Source organism: Schistocerca gregaria, chromosome 8 (genome assembly GCF_023897955.1).
Source record: "Schistocerca gregaria isolate iqSchGreg1 chromosome 8, iqSchGreg1.2, whole genome shotgun sequence".
NCBI classification, from domain to species: Eukaryota; Metazoa; Arthropoda; class Insecta; order Orthoptera; family Acrididae; genus Schistocerca; species Schistocerca gregaria.
Window position 1 is genome coordinate 424,356,538 of NC_064927.1, and position 20,087 is coordinate 424,376,624.

Here is a 20,087-nt window from a genome sequence, read left to right on the forward strand (position 1 = left end):
AACAAACAAAGTATTTACCTCAATAGTGTTCAAAAGTCATAATATATATATAGCAGTTCATGACATCCAGTCTTACAAATTTCAAAACTCCGCCATTTCTCTCCCCACATCCACTGCTGCTGGCGGCTCACCTCCAACTGCGCAACTCTACGCGCTGTTAACATCCATCAGCCTAACACTACAATGACAGACAATAATGCAAACTAGCCACAGACTGCGCACAGCACAGCCAGTGATTTTTCATACAGAGCGCTATGTGGCGTTACCAATATGAAAACGTAAACAGCCTACTTACAACTGTAACTGCTACCTGACTATCTATGTAAAGACCTTTAATTGCTTGCAAAAATTTGCCTCCTATTCCATAATCTCGTAGAACAGACAATAACTTCCTCCTAGAAACTCAGTCATATGCCTTTTCTAGATCTAAAAAGCATAGATACAATTCCCTGTTCCACTCGTAACACTTCTCCATTATTTGCCGTAAGCTAAAGATCTGATCCTGTCAACCTCTAAGAGGCCTAAACCCACACTGATTTTCATCCCATTTGTCCTCAACTAATACTCGCACTTTCCTTTCAGCAATACCTGACAAGATTTTACCCACAACGCTGATTAAAGAGATACCTCTGTAGTTGTTACAATCTTTTCTGTTTCCATGTTTAAAGATTGGTGTGATTACTGCTTTCGCCCAGTCTGATGGAACCTGTCCAGACTCCCACACCATTTCATTTATCCTGTGTAGCCATTTAAGACCTGACATTCCACTGTATTTGATGAGTTCCGACTTAATTTCATCCACCCCAGCCGCTTTTTTGCACTGCAATCTAGTTACCATTTTCTCCACTTCCTCAAATGTGATCCTATTTTCATCATCATATCTATCCCATTGTACATCGAAATCTGAAACATTACTGATCGTAGTGGTCTGCTCGATTTAAAAATGGTGAAATGTCGATTGATGACAAACCTCGTTCTGGCCGTCCATCAACTGACCGAATCGATGAAAATGTTGAAAAAATTGGAGAGCTTGTCACAGGCCGCCGAAAGACAACTGATCAACCGTCAGAGATCAATGAGTTACCTCGGAGCTCGGATTTCGTCAAAAAATGACCCGATTTGTGGAAGACAGGAGACTGGTTCTTCCACCAAGACAACGCACCTGCAAACACACACCCATCCCGGTTGGGCAGTTTATGGCTAAAAATGGTGTGGTTCCGCTGCACCGCGCCCTTTACTCGCCTGACCTGGCTCCATGCGACTTTTTCTTATTTCCACTATCGAAAAGGGGCAGCGATTTGACAACGCTGAAGAAGCCCAGAAAAAAAAAATACGAGGGAGGAGCGGTCAGCTATTTCTAAAGATGACTACAAAATATGTTTCGAGCAGTGGAAACATCGATGAGGTAAATGTATTAGTTGCAATGGAGAATATTTCGAGGGGATAAGGTGATTTAGCAAACAATTTGAAAATACATAGCTTTTAAAAATAATTCAGTTTTTTTGGGTACCGCCTCGTATAGGACTTAAATGCACAGACCTCAAAATTATACCAATGCTGTACGAAACACATCCTCCTATCTCACAACAACAAAACAGTAGAAAATGCTGGAAACTGCTTATAGCGGTCCGCACTATGCATTCCTGCATATGATCCTAAAATTTATCGCTAGCTTGAAGCACCGAACAAGAAACACCATTCGTTCTTAGGTTCTCAAGGTACAGAATTCTTCGCTACATAAAAATGTCTTAAGCTACCGTTTACAAAAATAAACCACATGGCATGTCGAAGCATATCCTTAAAAAACCTTCATGAGTCAGGCTACGATTTGCAATAAACCGCATTGCTGTATCTAGCGTATTTTCTCAGAAGTAAATTTTTCTAGTCAGACATTATGCTCATCCTGCATGTAAAGCTACACTGGTGTGTAAAACTTTAAGACGAAAGTAACTTTCTCATGATGTATCATTGTCAAATGACAGACCTCGATGAAACTTGGACATACATACAAGGGTCATTCAATAATTGAGGAGGCAAATTGGTCTGGGGAAAAAACTGTTAGTAGGGCAAGTTTGGTTCTTATATAACTTTAATTTGGCATCAGTAGGAAGAGCCTTGATCAGCTAATGTATCAACATTGTTTTGTTTATGACCTCAAAAGTACATTTCAAGATGGCGAGTCCGCTTGAAACGTCCACATGTACTTTCTGAAGGCGAGACACCAATGAATACATACTGTAGAATGTCTGAAGCTTATGGTGAAGGTATATGAATCGTGAAAATTTTCACTAGTGTGTAGAACAGTTCCAAAATGGTCGACCAGTTACAGTTTCAACTCCCTCAATCGAAAATAGAATTGATGACATTATTCGTGCCAACCGCCGTGTGACTGTGGAAATGAATGTTGGTAAGGTTCAAGTTAGTACTGGTACAGTTCATAACATTATATGTAACAAGCCAAAGTACTGCAAACCTGTGCAAGACGGGTCCCAAAATGAGTTGACGCGGCTACACAAGGAAACGAGGTTGAGAGTGTGCACAGAGCTAAAGGAACGTTATGAAAGAGAAGGTGAGCACTTCCTCAACAAAAATTTTAATTTGCATGATACTTGGGTTCACTATTATGAGCCAGAATCAAAACGATAAAGCATGGAGTAGAAGCACACCCACTCCCCTGTCAAAAAAATTTCAAAATCCAAGCATCAGCAGGAAAAGTCATGTTGACGGTGTTTCAGAATGCTGAAGGTCCAGTCTTTTGTGATTATCTCGAAGAGCAGTGTGCAATGAACAGCCAATACTAGTCGGATTTATTTTTAATCAAGGTGAAGCCAGCTATGAGAGAGAGACGTCGTGGATCTCAGAGGAGAGGTGTGATTTTCCAGCAAGACAACGCAGGTCCTCATATTGCTCAACTGACCCGTGAAACCATCGACAAAATGGGGTGGGAAGTACTAAGCACACACCGTATTAATAATCGTATCCCACCTTTTTAAATGTCCTGGGGACAATCATGAATCCCGCAGACTTCAGTGTTATTGTTGTCTTTGAATGAAAGTGTCCTTTCTGTCCTGCTCGTTGCGTACGCCTTTCAGTTGCCTTCTGCACTATACTGTAGCAGTTCTTTCTATGCTCTGTGCAGTTTACTCGACAGTAACACATCATCCGAAAGTTACAGGGGGGTAGGCAAAATAATGTGAACACTTGTACTTACTTGGGAATGGTTTACTAATAAGGGGTTGGACTACCATTTGCCTGTGATACAGCTACGATTCGTCTTGGAATACTGGCAAGTAATGATTGTGTAGTCTCCAGTGCAATGCTATGCCACTCTTCGATCAGAACCTCTTCTAACTCCTCTAGCCGGCTGCGGTGGTCTCGCGGTTCTAGGCGCGCAGTCCGGAACCGTGCGACTGCTACGGTCGCAGGTTCGAATCCTGCCTCGGGCATGGAAGTGTGTGTTGTCCTTAGGTTAGTTATGTTTAAGTTGTTCTAAGTTCTAGGGGACTGATGACCACAGCTGTTAAGTCCCATAGTGCTCAGAGCCATTTGAACCATTTAACTCCTCTAGCGACGAGGGAGGCAGAAATTTTCTCTGGAGTCTGCGCTACAATACCGCTCATAAGGGTTCGATAATGTTATAGTCGGAGAACTGTGCTGGTCAGGGAAGGCGCTGTAGTTTAGTTGCATGCTCCTCATACCGCGATTGTATTGTGCCAGCTGTGTGAATGGGTGCATTATCGTCCTGAAAAATGGCGTCGTTGTTGGAGAACAACATTTGAATCATGAGGTGCACGTGATCACCTAAAATGTTCACATAGTCGTTGGCTGTAACACTACCTTTGACAGTAATGACGGGACCAGCAGAATACCGTGATATGACTGCCCACACCATTACACTTCACCTCCATGCTTAATCGTTGGAGTCAAGCAATCAAGATTGTAGGCTTCTTTTGGCGTTCTGCAGACGTAAACCCGGCCCGATGTTGGAAATAATGAAAACATAGGTCCGTCGGACCATACGACGTGTTTACACTTCTCAGCTGTCCAGGATATATGCTCCTGACACCATGTTTTACGCTTATTTGCGCTGGTTGTCGTCACTAATGGTTTCGGTATAGCAGCTTGTCCATGAATATTCGCTTTACGGAGTTCTCCGTGGACGGTGTCTATAGACACAGGATGTCGATGATGGCTATTGATCTCTGCAGTCTCTTTAGCCGCCGTAGTTTTTTATTGTTTTTGCACAATCTGTATTGGCGTACGACGTTCTCTGTCATTTAGTTTTGGTTTGCGGCCAGTATTACGTTTACCCGCTCTTGAAACTGAAACATCCCCTTAGGAAAATTTATGAATTACTGTGCTGGTAAACCTCTACGTTATTTGATTTTCATTTGAGAAAAACTGAACGTACTCAGACATTTCTTTCTTTACTTATTCTGATCAACACTAAACTGACACACAATATTTTTAGCGCAACGCAATCTGACGTTCAAAAATCCCTACAAAAGAATGGCCCTGACTAACAATAACCTATACCTTTCATGAATCACTTACCTCGCAAAAATCTATGTTACTCGAACTACTGCAATACAGCGAGCGCCACTACTGCCAGCTAAATAAAAGATTCTAACTACTGAAGGCACTAACTACTGATGGGCATAGTTACCAATGAAAGACTTTAATAGAAAACAAACAATGTATTTACCTTAATAGTGTTCAAAAGTCATAATATATATATCAGTTCATGACATCCAGTCTTACAAATTTACTCTCTCTGATGGACACATGTCCAGATCATCCGCTCTTGAAACTCCGCCATCTCACTTCTCACATCCACCACTGCTGGCGGCTAACCTTCAACTGCGCAACGCTACGCTCTGTTCACATCCAACTGCCCAACACCACAACAGCGACTATTCCAACAATGCCAACCAGCCACAGACTTCACACAGCACAGTCTGTGATTTTCATATAGAGCGCTACGTGGCGTTACCAACATAAAAACCTAAACAGCCTACTTACAAAACATTAAGTTGGCCGTCTTGGTTACTGAAGCTCCAGCTAATCGAGCCACCACAATGTCCCGTAGTTGGACCTCTGATAGATCTTGCATTGCGCGTCGACCTTGGCCTCTGAATGCAAATACGAGGTGTGCACTAGTCATAAACAACCTACACTGATGTCTAGTCCGTACTGAACACGCACAGTCCAGCGCGAAACGCATCTTACTTGCGTTATTGACCATCAAACACAACCATCCCATTACTACCACTGTTCACATTATTTTGCCTACTCACCGTACTTTCGTCTAAGTGTACAGGAAACTAGAAACGGGTGTTTAGCCGTTCAAGGCTAAGTATGTGCGAAGGTCTCGGCGAGATAGCGCCGCCCCGTGGCTGATAGCAGTCGAACGCTTGACAAGTAATCAGTCAGCAGTCAGTTGTACGATCCGCGTCGCGAGGGCGTGTGACTGCGGCTAGAGGCGCGAGACAGCGGCTGGAGGCGTGTCCGGAGAAACGGGAAACAGACCACCGTCATGAAGGTATGTCCGTGGGCGCCTCACACCACGTAGCGCAGGCGCATTTCTTCGTCTTCCTTATTTGGCGCTGGTGTGTGGTAGTAGCCAAACGAGTAGATGCCACCTAGTGTGCTGGCGACTGTGATGCAAACGTTTTCAACTGGCGGTGCTCCACCGTATAAGCCGTTTTGGGAAACACGTAGGCAACTGCTGACAAGGGGAAGGCGGTAGACACGGCCAACCGATTCGGGGTTGCGACACTTGTGAGGAGCGACAGTTGTGAGGAACGACATTTGTGAGGAGACCCGGCCGAACAGGTATCGGGCGCTCTGCAGGGACACCAAAACGGTAGCACACCGCAGTTCAGTACTGCATCGTCACATCATTGCCATCACACAAGAGTGCAAAACGATGGCTGCGACGCATCAGGCAAAAAGCATGGGATCTACACAAGATCCGACCGATGCTGCAGGAATATTTCTGGAAGAACATCATTTGATAATGAATGATGGGAGCAAATTTTTACTTGCGGATGACGACAGATGACCAAATGATAGGTTATTGGTGTCCGCCAGCGAAAGGGGAAAATCCTGTTTAACAGACTGCTATTCGTTCTTAGTCGATGGAACGTTCAAAAGCTCCAGCAAGCAGTTTGGACAGTTATTTATTGTTCATGCCGATATTTCTAGTTCTGAGGAGGAAACAAACACAGTTCCAACCGCGTATGCCTTGCTATCCAATAAAATGCGAGAAACGTACGATCGCTTTTTCACAGCTGTTGAGAGGACCGTACCTGGATGGAATCGTGCAGCTGTCATGATGGATTTTGAAGCTGCATATCATCCAATCAGTAACACATTTGTTTCCTGATACAAAGATTAATGGCTGCAACTACCATTTCAATCAGTGCTTGTGGAGGCAGAATTGCGGCCTTGTTGCTGCCTACAAGGAAAACGGAGAAATTCGTTTTCACGTAAGATTGTGTTCCGCTTTGGCTCACATTCCCCTGGACATGTTAGATGATGGGTGGCTATGCATTCAGGTGAGCTCGCCAGATAATGAAAAACTACAGGGTTTTTACGACTATTTTTTTTGAACAACGGCTGGATAATGAAGACACGCCAAGAGATATTTGGAACTGCGCAGGAAGGCGTCACCGCACCAACAATGTTTCAGAAGGATGGAATCGGAGGGTAAATACATTAATTTCGAAGGTTCATTCAAATTTTTACTCCTTAGTAAAAATTCTCAGAGAAGACGCAGAATACCATGGGCACCGACTAGTATTAAATCTAGGTGGGAAAAGAAGAAAGATGTCCGCAATTAAGACAGATGAGGTAGTTTCTAAGACCCTTACAAGACTCCAAGCTGACGACAATATAAAATCATTTCTTACTTGCGTGGCTAATGCACAGAAATTACAATAAAAAGGAAATGGCTGAAGATACAGCAACACTTGTAAATATTGAAAAGGGGTTCAGTTCACGCCGATAGCCCTATTGTAAAAATTGTAAATAAATAATAATCCTGTAAATATTGTAAATAAATATAATGCGGGACGAAGAGAGACGACCTTCTCGTGGTGTTCCCTGGCAACGACACGAAGTCGGCTAAATGTCTCTTGCAAATTGTAAAAGATTCACTAAAGTCTGAAAAGTCATATCTTTTCTAACAAGCACAATCAGCATTTTTGTGTAGAGAATTTTAGAAACAATTTCTGTTTGAGTGGACGATGAATACATCTTGTTTCAATACAAAAACTGCATTCCTTAACGCTAATTGCTAGCAAGACTCACTCAGTTCCCTGCGTGGTACGCAGAAATTGAGGTTTATTTCGAAATAATTCAAGAAAAAGTTTCTGATGAGAAGCAAATTCTTTAGTTGACTCCTTTTAATATATGGTAACAAGTTTCCACTCCTACCATATCAAATTTTGGGTGAGTGGTTGAAAGATGGAAAACATTTTCGGTTTCTGTAAAATATATAATTAAGTATGAGGGTGAGTAAAAATTATGCCCTATGTAAGATTAATCAGAACAAAAATTCAAATGAGAAAGGGCTTACGCATAACTGTGCTGCAACTAATGGTTGACATGATATCGTGGGGGCAAAAATCAGCTCCGATTTCTAATTTGATTAAGGCTACTCTTACTTGCACAAAAAATTCTGAAATAATGTAATCTGGCTGCACTGGAGGAGTGTGAACGTCCCTCGGCAGCTGCCCGGGCCGGCACAAGCCGAGCGCTCACTCACACCAAGCGGCAGCAGGTAGTGGCCGAGAAAGCAGTGGCGCAGCATTTGCGACACACCCTGTGGCGGTCCCTTAGCATCCCGGATTTCTCACAAGTGTCGCCACATTCCAGTTTCTCACAAGTGTCGCTTCTCAAAGTGTCTAAAACTCACCGATTCAGCTCAGCAGAAAACCCTAAAGATAAGGATACCGCAACATACAAACCCACCAAAAATAAACGAAACGTACATCTGTTTAATAAAAGTAGATAAAAATTCGCTGGGAGCCTTTCTAAGAGACAGTCTCCACTCCTACCAGGGTCGTTCAATAAGTAATGCCCCACATTTTTTCCAGAAAAAATTACTGTTAAGAGTCAGAATTTGGTGACACTATACATTAACATGTGTTGTCCATGTCCTATTTTTCTGCGTAGTCTCCATCACGTTCTACGGCTGTACTCCAACATTGGGAAGAACATGTACTCCCTGCTGGTAAAAGCTCTCGTTTTCACTGCATGACTGACGCTCTCGCCTTCTTCAAAATTTGTTCCCGTAGAGGATCTTTAAGCGGCCCAAGGAGATGGAAGTCCGACGGTGCCAGGTCTGGACTGTAGGGTGGATATCCAACCCAATTTGGCGATGTGTTCCCGGGTTCTGAGACTTGTGTGTGGGCGTGCGTTATGGTGTTGGAGCAAGATTTCTGCTGGATTCTTGGCCAATCTAACACGTCGGAAACGGTTCTTGAGTTTATTCAGAGTATTCACGTATGTCTCGGAATAGATGGTTGACCCTCTTGGCATCACATCCACGAGAATGACGCCATCACAATCCCAGAAGACTGTCACCACGACTTTTCCGGTAGAGGGGGTTGTCTTGAATTTCTCCCTTTTTTTTTGTTGAATGAGAACGGTGCCACTCCATGGACTGCCTTTTTTTTCGGCGCAAGGTGGTGCACCCAGCTTTCGTCCCTCGTATACGATCCGTGACACAATGGCCTCTCCGTCGGTCTCTAAACGCTCCAACAATTCAGATGAAATGGCCTTTCTTTGAATTTTGTGGTCTGCTGTGAGCATTCGTGGAACCCATCGTGAGCATCTCTTCGAATATCCGAGGATCTCGATCATTGCAGACGTACTTACAATGCTGACCGACAAGTGTAGAGCCAATTGTCGAGTTGTGATGCGCCGGTCGGAACCAATAATGGCATCCGTAGGATTCAGCATGTCTGGAGCAGTGGCTGTGACAGGTGGTCCCGAGCGTGGCTGATCAAGGAGCTCTGTTTCTGCATTTCCTGAGGCTGTAACTTTCTTTACCTATCGCCCAACTGCACTCCTATCAGATGAAGCATCACTATACACAGCACACAAACGTTTATAGATGTTCACCACGGTTTCTTTTTCTGCACACAAGAATTCAATAACAACACCCTGCTTGTATGTAGACGACATTTTGATGCTGTAGTACGGCTCTGCCATATGCCAGGATGCTTCCAAACTTCACCAGCGCAAAGAACAAGCATCAAATGTGAAGCACGAACAAGGACGTTTGTCTATGTATATTAATGGCCTTTTTTTTTAAAAAAAAATATGTTGGGCATTACTTATTGAACGACCCTCGCATGTTAAGTGTTCACCAAATGTGAGTTGGATTCAAAGTAGTAGTATCGACCGCAGTCGCGAGATACATACCAAATAAATTAATAAGAGAACTACTGATCCCCAAATTACACAAAGCAGGTCAGAACACTGTTTAAGAAGCAACGAAAAGAGCTTACCAAATTTAAAAGAACGCAAAAGGTTTACTGAAGCTCGAAATTTAGCCCAAACTGAAGCTCGAAATCTGGCAGAAAACCCAAAGAGGTTCAGGTCATACGTAAAGTACGCCGGCGCCAAGAGGTAACCGGCACTTTCACTGCACAATAACCAGGATAATATTACTCATGATAGTGCCACTAAACCAGGATTGCTAAATACGGTTTTCCGCAACACCTTCACCAGGGAAGAAGAAATAAATATTCCAGCTGCACAACTGCACAAATGCGTAACTTGGAAGTAGATATCCTCGGTGTAGCGAAGGAGCTTAAATAGCTTAACAACGGCAAGACATCCGGTGCAGACTGTATTCCAATCAGGTTCCTTTAACAGAATTCGAACCCAGAACGACTGCACAATTGCTTAACTTGGAAGTAGATGTCGTCGGTGTAGCGGAGGCCTCCGGTCCAGATTGTATACTAGTCAGTACGCTTCTGCAGTAACTTTGCAATTAGCAATCATATACAACCGCTCATTCCTCGAAAGATCCGTACCTTAGGACTGGAAAGTGGAACAAGTCACACCAATAGCGAAAAAAGAAAATAAGAGTAATCCACTGTATTGCAGACCCATGTAACTAACGTCGCTTTGCAGTAAGATTTTGGAGCATATACTGTGTTCGAACATTACGAATTATCTCGAAGAATATCGTTATTGTGAAACGTGACTATTTATTTATTTTCAAGAAGGAGCTGTAAATTGATTCGATATTTTTAGATTTCCAGAAAGCTTCCTCACAAGCAGCTACAGATCAAATTGCGTGCCTAAAGTATCGCCTCAGTTGTGCGACTGGATGCGTGATTTCTCTCACAAAGGTCACAGTTCGTTGTTTCTGATGGAAATTCATCGAATAAAACAAATATCTGGCGTTCGCCAAGTGTTATAGGCCCTCTGCTATTCCTGATGTCCATAAACGACGTAGGGCCCGCATCTCGTGCTCGTGCGGTAGCGTTTTCGCTTCCCACACCCGGGTTCCCGGGTTCGATTCCCGGCGGGGTCAGGGATTTTCTCTGCCTCGTGATGGCTGGGTGTTGTGTGATGTCCTTAGGTTAGTTAGTTTTAAGTATTTCTAAGTTCTAGGGGACTGATGACCATAGATGTTAAATCCCATAGTGCTCAGAGCCATTTTTTTTCGACGTAGGAGACAATCTGAGCAATTCTCTTAGATTGTTTGCAGAAGATGCTGTCATTTACCCTCTTGTCAAAACCAACTGCAAAATTATTTGGACAGGATATCTCTATGATGTGAAAAGCGGCAGTTGACTAAACAACGAAAAGTGTGAACTCATCCAGAACAGTACTATAAGAAATCCGCTATATTTCGATTACGCGATAAATCACGCAAGTCTAAAGGCTGTCAATTCAACTAAATGCCTAGGATTTACCACTACGAACAACTTAAATTGGAACAGTCACGTAAATAATGTTGTGAGGAAAGCAAAGAAAAGACTGCAATTTATTGGCACAACACTTCGGAAACGCGATAGTCTTAGTAAAGAGACTGCTTACTCCACGCTTGTCAGTTCCCGTCTGGAGTACTGCTGTGCGGTGGTAGGACTGACGGCTTATATCGAAAAATTTCAGAGAAGGGCAGCTCGTTTGGTATTATCGTGAAATAGGGGAGAGAGAGACTGTCACGGATATGGTACGAGAACTGGGGTGGCAATTATTAAAACAAAGACGTTTTTCGTTGTAGCAGGATCTTTCGGTGAAATTTCAGTCACAAATTTTCTCCTCCGGTCCCGAAAATATTTTGTTGTCACCCACCTATATCGGGAGAAATGATCATCATGATAAAGTAGGATAAATCAGAGCTCGCACAGAAAGATTTAAGAGCTCGTTTCTCCCGCGCGCCTTCCGAGAGTGAAACCGTATAGAAATAGCTTGAAGGTGAAACTTCCTGCCAGATTAAAACTGTGTACCAGACCGAGACTCGAACTCGATACCTTTGCCTTTCGCGGGCAAGTGCTCTACCCTTTCTTCCAGGATCGATAGTTCTGCAAGGTTCGCAGGAGAGCTTCTGTGAAGTTTGGAAGGTAGGAGACGAGGTACTCGCGGAGGTGATGCTGTGAGGATGGGTCGTGAATCATGCTGCGGTAGTTCAGTTGGTAGAGCACTTGCCCGCGAAAGGCAAAGGTCCCGAGTTCGAGTTTGGGTCCAGCGCACAATCTGCCAGGAAGCTTCATATCAGCGCACACTCCGCTGTAGAATGAAAGTATCATTCCAGCTTGAAAATGATTCGATGAATCCTCTGCCAGGCACTTAACTGCGAATTTCGGAACAATCACGTAGATGTATTTTGGGCCAACACCCCTCTAGTTATGAGAAAAACTTCCATACCCGAGGCAGGATTCGAACTTGTGACCGTAGCGGTCGCGCGGTTCCAGACTGTAGCGCCCAGAACCGCTCGGCCACCCCGGCTGGCAAAGATTATTTGTCATAGTAATCCAATTGCGTCAGGTGAAATAGGTTTAATGAAATATTACTCATAACATTAAATCCTCCATAATTTCGGAAACACTACAGACTCGGAAAATCTAAGATCAGTGTTTGGAATGAGCACACAAATTCATTTAAGATGAGACATTTTATACATCACTTCACAATCATTTTAAATTTCTTAAAATTACATTTATTTTAGTTTTCTAAGATCTCAGAACGAGTCGTGCAAAAATAGTTGACTCAAATATGGTTGCTACTACGTTAATAGAGATCACAGATAATTTAGTATACTAAGAAAATTCTTATATGTTGAAAAGAATATAAATTAAAATACTGCTAGCCATCAAGCAGCTTAATGTTTGTTTTTGTGACGTCACATTCCTTAAACTGGTGGGGGACAGGCGTGTCTACACACAGGTTTTTAAGAACTGCCACAAGACAATTCAGTGTGAGTTTCTGTTGAGGTATGTCGGTGGGGCCGATAATAGCCGCACTCTCTGTAAATGGCTTCCAAGAGTAGGTTGGCAACACTGCAGAAACATGGCCTATTTCTTTTGCTATTACGAACTCTGCGAAGTGTTTTCCTTAATAATCATGTTAGTTTGAATACATGGTTCAGATTTATAAATATGTACCTAACACATGCGAACTCTGAGAGCAAACTCCTGGAATAGAATGCAGCCATTTTAATTCATCATGTTATTGATGAAATCCTAAAGTTGGATTTGTGGCGTCCGCTGAGCGGGCACTCAGAATTTAATTTTTGACGGTATATAGTTATGACAATTCGTTGGTATCCCTGTATTTAATGTACTGTTAGCGTAGATTAGAAAGTATTTCAAAACTGAAGATAATGTACACACATTGACGGCATCAGAGTGCACAGGTCTTATAACACTAAATTTGTTTAAGTTTATAGTCCAGTTTCCATGAATTCAGTTACTGTTACCCCTTTTATAAGATTTAGGTGACCGTGATCGTATGTCTAATAGAGGAAGCAGTCGGACTATGAGTTTCTTTTGCTGCATAACTTCGTAATAAAAGGGCGAACTGAAACAATAACTGGATTCGAATCAGTGTTCCGCAGACAATAGTAACTAGAAGGGTAAGATGAACAAAAACAGTCGTCAACCCAAAACGGACAAATAATTTAGAAACAGCCATTAAAAAACTATCAAAGCTCAACATGAAATGTGAGCTGTTAGTTCTGTCTATTCCCAGAATGCAAGACCAAAAATGGAATCAGACGAGAATACACTACTAGTCTCAGTCATTTATTATCGCCATGAGCTTACCTACTGTTAATCATAAGGAAGGCAATCATCTTTATCAACCTAGAGTGTTTTAGGTAACAAATTAGGGAGCCATGACGTTACTTAATGAGCGTTAATTGAATAATAACCAGCTACTAGCTTAAGGGCAACCTAAATCCGTTATAGTACACCACTGCACTTATTTATTTATTTAAATGTCAAGTTCCGTAGGACCAAATTGAGGAGCAAATCTCCAAGGTCATGGAACGTGTCAGTAGATGAACTTACAACATAAAAAGTAATAATAGATAAAAATAAATGTTCATGAACCTGAAAGAAAATCAGTCCATAAGTTTAAGCAAACGCTATCAGTAATACAATGAGAATCATATTAATTTTTCAAGGAACTCCTCGACAGAATAGAAGGAGTGACCCATGAGAAAACTCTTCAGTTTCAATTTCAAAGTTCGTGGATTACTGCTAAGATTTTTGAATTCGAGTGGCAGCTTATTGAAAATGGATGCAGCAGTATACTGCACACCTTTTTGCACAAGAGTTCAGAAAGTCCGATCCAAATGGAGGTTTGATTTCTGCCGAGTATCAACCGAGTGAAAGCTGCTTATTGTTGGAATTAAACTAATATTGGTAACAAGAAACGACAATAAGGAATATACATGTTGAGGGGCCAATGTCAAAATACCCAGACTCGCGAAAAGAGGTGGACAAGAGGTTCGTGAACTCACACCGCTTATTGCCCGAACCGCCCGTTTCTGAGCCAAAAATATCTTTCTAGAATGGGAAGAGTTACCCCAAAACATAACACCATACGACATAAGTGAATGAAAATAAGGAAAGTAGACTAATTTACGTGTCGAAATATCACTCACTTTCGATACCGTTCGAATAGTAAAAATGACAGTTTTAAGTCTTTGAGCAAGATCCTGAACGTGGTCTTTCCACGACAGCTTGCTATCTATCTGAACACCTAGGAATTTGAACTGTTCAGTTTCACTAATCATATGCCCGTCCTGTGAGATTAAAACGTCAGGTTTTGTTGAATTGTGTGTTAGGAACTGTAAAAACTGAGTCTTACTGTGATTTAACGTTAGTTTATTTTCTACAAGCCATGAACTGGGGTCATGTACTGCTCTACTTGAAACCGAGTCAATGTTGCACACACCATCCTTTACTACCAAGCTAGTGTCATCAGCAAACAGAAATATTTTACAGTTACCCATAATACTAGTGGGCTTATCATTTATGTAAATAAGGAACAGGAGCGGCCCCAACACTGATCCCTGGGGCACCCCCCACTTGACAGTACCCCACTCAGATCCCACATCACAGCCGTTATCAACATTGGGAATAATGACCTTTTGCTGCCTCTTGCTAAAGTAAGAGGTGAACCAATTGTTAGCTACTCCCCTTATTCCGTAATGGTCTAACTTCTGGAGCAATATTGTGTGATCAACACAGTCAAATGCCTTTGTTTAGCCCATCCAGTACTTCACAGAGAAAAGAGAATAGAGCGTTTTCACTTGTCAAACGACTTCTAAAGCCGAACTGTACATTTGACAGCAAATCGTGTGATATAAAATGACCAATTAACCTTACATACACAGCCTTTTCGATAACTTTTGCAAACACTGATGGCATAGAAATAGGTCTAAAATTATCTACATTATCCCTTTCTCCCTTTTTATAAAGCGGCTTTACTACTGAGTACTTTAATCGCTCAGTAAACTGACCATTCCTAAAGGAAAAATTACAAATATGGCTAAATACAGGGCTAACATGTGCAGCATAGTACTTTAATATTCTACTAGACCTTCCATCATAACCATGAGAGTCCTTAGTCTTCAGTGATTTGATTATTGTCTCAATCTCCCTCTTGTCTGTCTCACAGAGGAGTATTTCAGACGTCAATCTCGGAAAGGCATTTGCTAAGAAATTTATATGATTTCCTGTAGAAACTACATTTTTATTTCATTCACCAGCAATGCTCAGAAAATGGTTGTTAAATACTGTACATATATCTGATTTATCAGTAACAGAAATATTATTGCTGCAAACTGACTTTATATCGTCAACCTTGTGCTGGTGACCAGACACTTCCTTCACAACTGACCATATGACTTTAATTTTATCCTGTGAATTAGCTATTCTATTTGCATACCACATACTTTTTACCTTGCTAATAACATTTTTAAGCACCTTACGATACTGTTTCTAATGGTGGTTGTGCCTACTTCTAACATTTTGATATAATTCCCACTTCGTTCTACATGATATCCTTATCCCACTAGTCAGCCAACCGGGCTGTCCATTACTGCTAGTACCCCGTTTAGAATGTTCTAATGGAAAGCAACTCTCAAAGAGCATGAGAAATGTGTTGTGGAAAGCATTGTGTTTATCATCTACACTCCTGGAAATTGAAATAAGAACACCGTGAATTCATTGTCCCAGGAAGGGGAAACTTTATTGACACATTCCTGGGGTCAGATACATCACATGATCACACTGACAGAACCACAGGCACATAGACACAGGCAACAGAGCAGGCACAATGTCGGCACTAGTACAGTGTATATCCACCTTTCGCAGCAATGCAGGCTGCTATTCTCCCATGGAGACGATCGTAGAGATGCTGGATGTAGTCCTGTGGAACGGCTTGCCATGCCATTTCCACCTGGCGCCTCAGTTGGACCAGCGTTCGTGCTGGACGTGCAGACCGCGTGAGACGACGCTTCATCCAGTCCCAAACATGCTCAATGGGGGACAGATCCGGAGATCTTGCTGGCCAGGGTAGTTGACTTACACCTTCTAGAGCACGTTGGGTGGCACGGGATACATGCGGACGTGCATTGTCCTGTTGGAACAGCAAGTTCCCTTACCGGTCTAGGAATGGTAGAACGATGGGTTCGATGACGGTTTGGATGTACCGTGCACTATTCAGTGTCCCCTCGACGAGCACCAGAGGTGTACGGCCAGTGTAGGAGATCGCTCCACACACCATGTGCCTCGGTCGTATGCAGTCCTGATTGTGGCGCTCACCTGCACGGCGCCAAACACGCAGACGACCATCATTGGCACCAAGGCAGAAGCGACTCTCATCGCTGAAGACGACACGTCTCCATTCGTCCCTCCATTCACGCCTGTCGTGACACCACTGGAGGCGGGCTGCACGATGTTGGGGCGTGAGCGGAAGACGGCCTAACGGTGTGCGGGACCGTAGCCCAGCTTCATGGAGACGGTTGCGAATGGTCCTCGCCGATACCCCAGGAGCAACAGTGTCCCTAATTTGCTGGGAAGTGGCGGTGAGGTCCCCTACGGCACTGCGTAGGATCCTACGGTCTTGGCGTGCATCCGTGCGTCGCTGCGGTCCGGTCCCAGGTCGACGGGCACGTGCACCTTCCGCCGACCACTGGCGACAACATCGATGTACTGTGGAGACCTCACGCCCTACGTGTTGAGCAATTCGGCGGTACGTCCACCCGGCCTCCCGCATGCCCACTATACGCCCTCGCTCAAAGTCCGTCAACTGCACATACGGTTCACGTCCACGCTGTCGCGGCATGCTACCAGTGTTAAAGACTGCGATGGAGCTCCGTATGCCACGGCAAACTGGCTGACACTGACGGCGGCGGTGCACAAATGCTGCGCAGCTAGCGCCATTAGACGGCCAACACCGCGGTTCCTGGTGTGTCCGCTGTGCCGTGTGTGTGATCATTACTTGTACAGCCCTCTCGCAGTGTCCGGAGCAAGTATGGTGGGTCTGACACACCGGTGTCAATGTGTTCTTTTTTCCATTTCCAGGAGTGTATGTTATCGGCACTATAAACATCTTGCCACTCTTGTTCCTCGACAAGTTTTGAAAAACTCTCTATTGCTGTTGGATTACCTTTCCTACGTAGTTTGTAATTAAATACGACATTGGTTAGAGTACAAAAACTTTTTAGTGTTAAAATTTGTGCATCATGGTCTGAAAGGCCATTCATTCTTTTACTAACAGAATGCCCATCTAGTAATGAAGAATGAATAAAAATAATGTCTTTGACTGTGCTAGTGTTGCCCTGCACCCTAGTTGGAAAAAACACAGTTTGCATCAGATCATATGAATTTAGGAGATCTACCAACATCCTTTTTCTTGCACAATCATGTACAAAACTAACATTGAAGTCACCACATAGAACTACTTTCTGGTACTTCCTATAAAGTGAATCAAGAACCCTCTCTAACTTAAGCAAAAATGCTTTGAAGTCGGAGTTAGGGGACTTATAAACAACAGCAATTAGAAGTTTAGTTTCACTAAATTCAATTAATGCTGCACAGCTTTCAAATATCTGTTCAGTGCAGTGTCGTGATACGTCTGTGGACTCAAACGAAATACTGTATTTTATGTACAGAGTCACTCCCACACCCCGCAAGGAACTCCTTGAGAAACAGCCAGCTAATCTGTAGCCTGGTAAAGGAAACCTCTGAATTATCAAATTATTTAAATGGTGCTCTGATATACTAATAATTTCAGAGTTAACATTTATTAGCAGTTCACTAACTTTATCTCTAACACCTCTTATATTTTGATGAAATATGCTAATTCCTGCTCTATCTGGAAACATTACATCCTCTGGAGGTGAGCGCTTAGTTAGAGGCACTTCCTTTAAGCAGGTATTCCTATCAGCTGACTTCAGTCTAAAAAAGGTGCAGCTCTAACACCAACTACTATAGGAATTTTTCCATGAGTGATACCACCACCACCACCACCACCACCACCCACTACACTGTCACCTATAAGCGTAGCCAGCCCCCCCTTTCCTATACCTATTGAGGTGCAGGCCATGCCTAGTGAAACCCCATCTACTGATAGACCCAACTGGCACCACTGAGATGTGATCCATGCCCTCCGTCATCAGTGCCCTCTCAAGCCCCACATTAACGCGCCTAACAGCCGCATTAAGGTGAGGCCGATCATGACGCTGAAACAGTTGCACGAAATGCACATTAGTACCACCAGTTTGAGTAGCTATCTTAACCAGGTCACCAGTGACATCATATTCCCCGTCCCTATCGAGACTGTTCCCTGCTCCACCCACTATCACTACCTGACCCTCTTTCGTAAAATTCTTACATAACTCCCCTATCCTTTCAGTCACCTGAGCCAACCCTGCACTAGCCTTCACAATGCTGGTGACCTGGTACTCACTCCCCAACACTTCCTGCAACTGCTGGCCCACACCTCTACCGTGGGAACTACCTAGCAGTAGAACCTTCTTTCTGTTAGACTTTGCCACTAACCTAGGCCTCCTAATTGCTGAGGACTGCTGCAAGTTACCTACATCTACGGCTACACGAGGCTCCTCTCCACTCGACTCTGACAGTTGGTCGTATCTATTGCATGTATGCAAAGTAAAACTGTCTGAGTACCTCCTCTTCCTAGCTACCTTCTTGCCAACTGCCAGTTCCCATTCTCCACCACCCTTCACCCTCCTCTACCTATCTAGTTTCTCCTTTGCGCATTGTAACTGCACCTGAAGGGCACAGATCTTACGCTCCTGCTCCTCTATTAACTTATTTCTACTACAGATTCTACATTCCCAGGAGAGGATCTTCCTAGAATGACCACTGGTTTCCCCACTGCATTCCCCCCAATGAAAATACTTTGAACAAATCCCACACCGTAATCCAGTACTCACAAACCTACGACAGAGCCCACACTTTTCATTCATGGTAAATGTTATAGTTACTGAAAAAAACTATATGTCTACGTTATCAAAGTTCAGTTACACCAGTAGAACTATTTAAGAACTAATGGTCTCGAAATTCTCTGCCTACTAAGAAAGCAGCTACTTGTATTAATACTACTACAGCACAGCCGATACCAATACCAGCAAAACTTCACAAAATTATTAGCTACAACCAGAAAATTAAAACTACCACTGTAACACTAAACGAAGTGAAAACACTATATAAAAATTTTACTGAAATATTTCACTAGAAAGAATAATAATGTCAGTTGAAAACTAAAGCACGAAAAATACTAACGACTTCAACACACTGAAAACTCACTAAAACACAGCGAGCGAACGATTACAAAAGTTTATTAAGTCGTTATTTCGCCACAAACGCTGAAAACTATTAAATTTAATAACTGTATTACAGAGCACAAATAAGTTTGTCAGTACTTAGCTTATAACCGCTACAGCTGCAGTGCACGCCGCAAAATGTAAACACACTACTGACGTAAACACTTTTAACCAAACTTTCACTATACGCAATCTCTTAGGGGGTAAGTGTAATATACTTTAATGAACAAAAATTGGTTGCTGAACAAGACATTATTGGGCACATGAGGGCACAGAATCTGTTACGGTGCAATATTATACTTCTAGTCACATTTTCACTGTGTACAAGTGGATAAGGCGTAAACAAGGTACACTTTAATGAAATTTGAGTGATTAATACCTGGCACTGTCTAAGGCATGGGGACTCTCAAACTGTTACACCTCACTACACACTCATATAAAGGCACTATTACTATGGACCAACCTGTACAACAGAGACATACTAACAAACGTTCAGAAATTAGAAATCTGTATAGTGCCCATCACATGAAGCGGGCCCTTAAACTACTATAACAAAAAATGCAAGCAACTTACTTCACAAAATGTCTTTCATGATCAAATCTGCATAACATCTACATGCACACGCCTACTCTGCAGTTCACAATTAAGTGCCTGGCAGAGGGTCCTTTAATTCCCTTTCAGCCTTACCGAGTATCTTGAGTCTTCCCTCAAGAGTTCGAAATTTCATAATACATATGAGCATTTTGTCTAT

At 42.9% G+C, this 20,087-nt stretch overlaps 1 protein-coding gene across 2 annotated transcripts in view; it reads left to right on the forward strand.

Annotated features, from left to right (window-relative positions):
• The window catches only part of LOC126284227 (UDP-glycosyltransferase UGT5-like), a 219,129-nt gene that overhangs the window by 72,322 nt on the left and 126,720 nt on the right, over positions 1-20,087 (forward strand). The window contains exon 1 of one of the 2 annotated variants that reach the window (XM_049983002.1): positions 5,434-5,542. The exons of the other annotated variant lie outside the window; for it this stretch is intronic. Within the exon in view, the coding sequence (XP_049838959.1) occupies positions 5,537-5,542 (6 nt within the window). The 5' untranslated portion in view covers positions 5,434-5,536. Of the gene's footprint in view, positions 1-5,433; positions 5,543-20,087 lie in introns of those variants that run through there. 2 annotated transcript variants of the gene reach the window in all.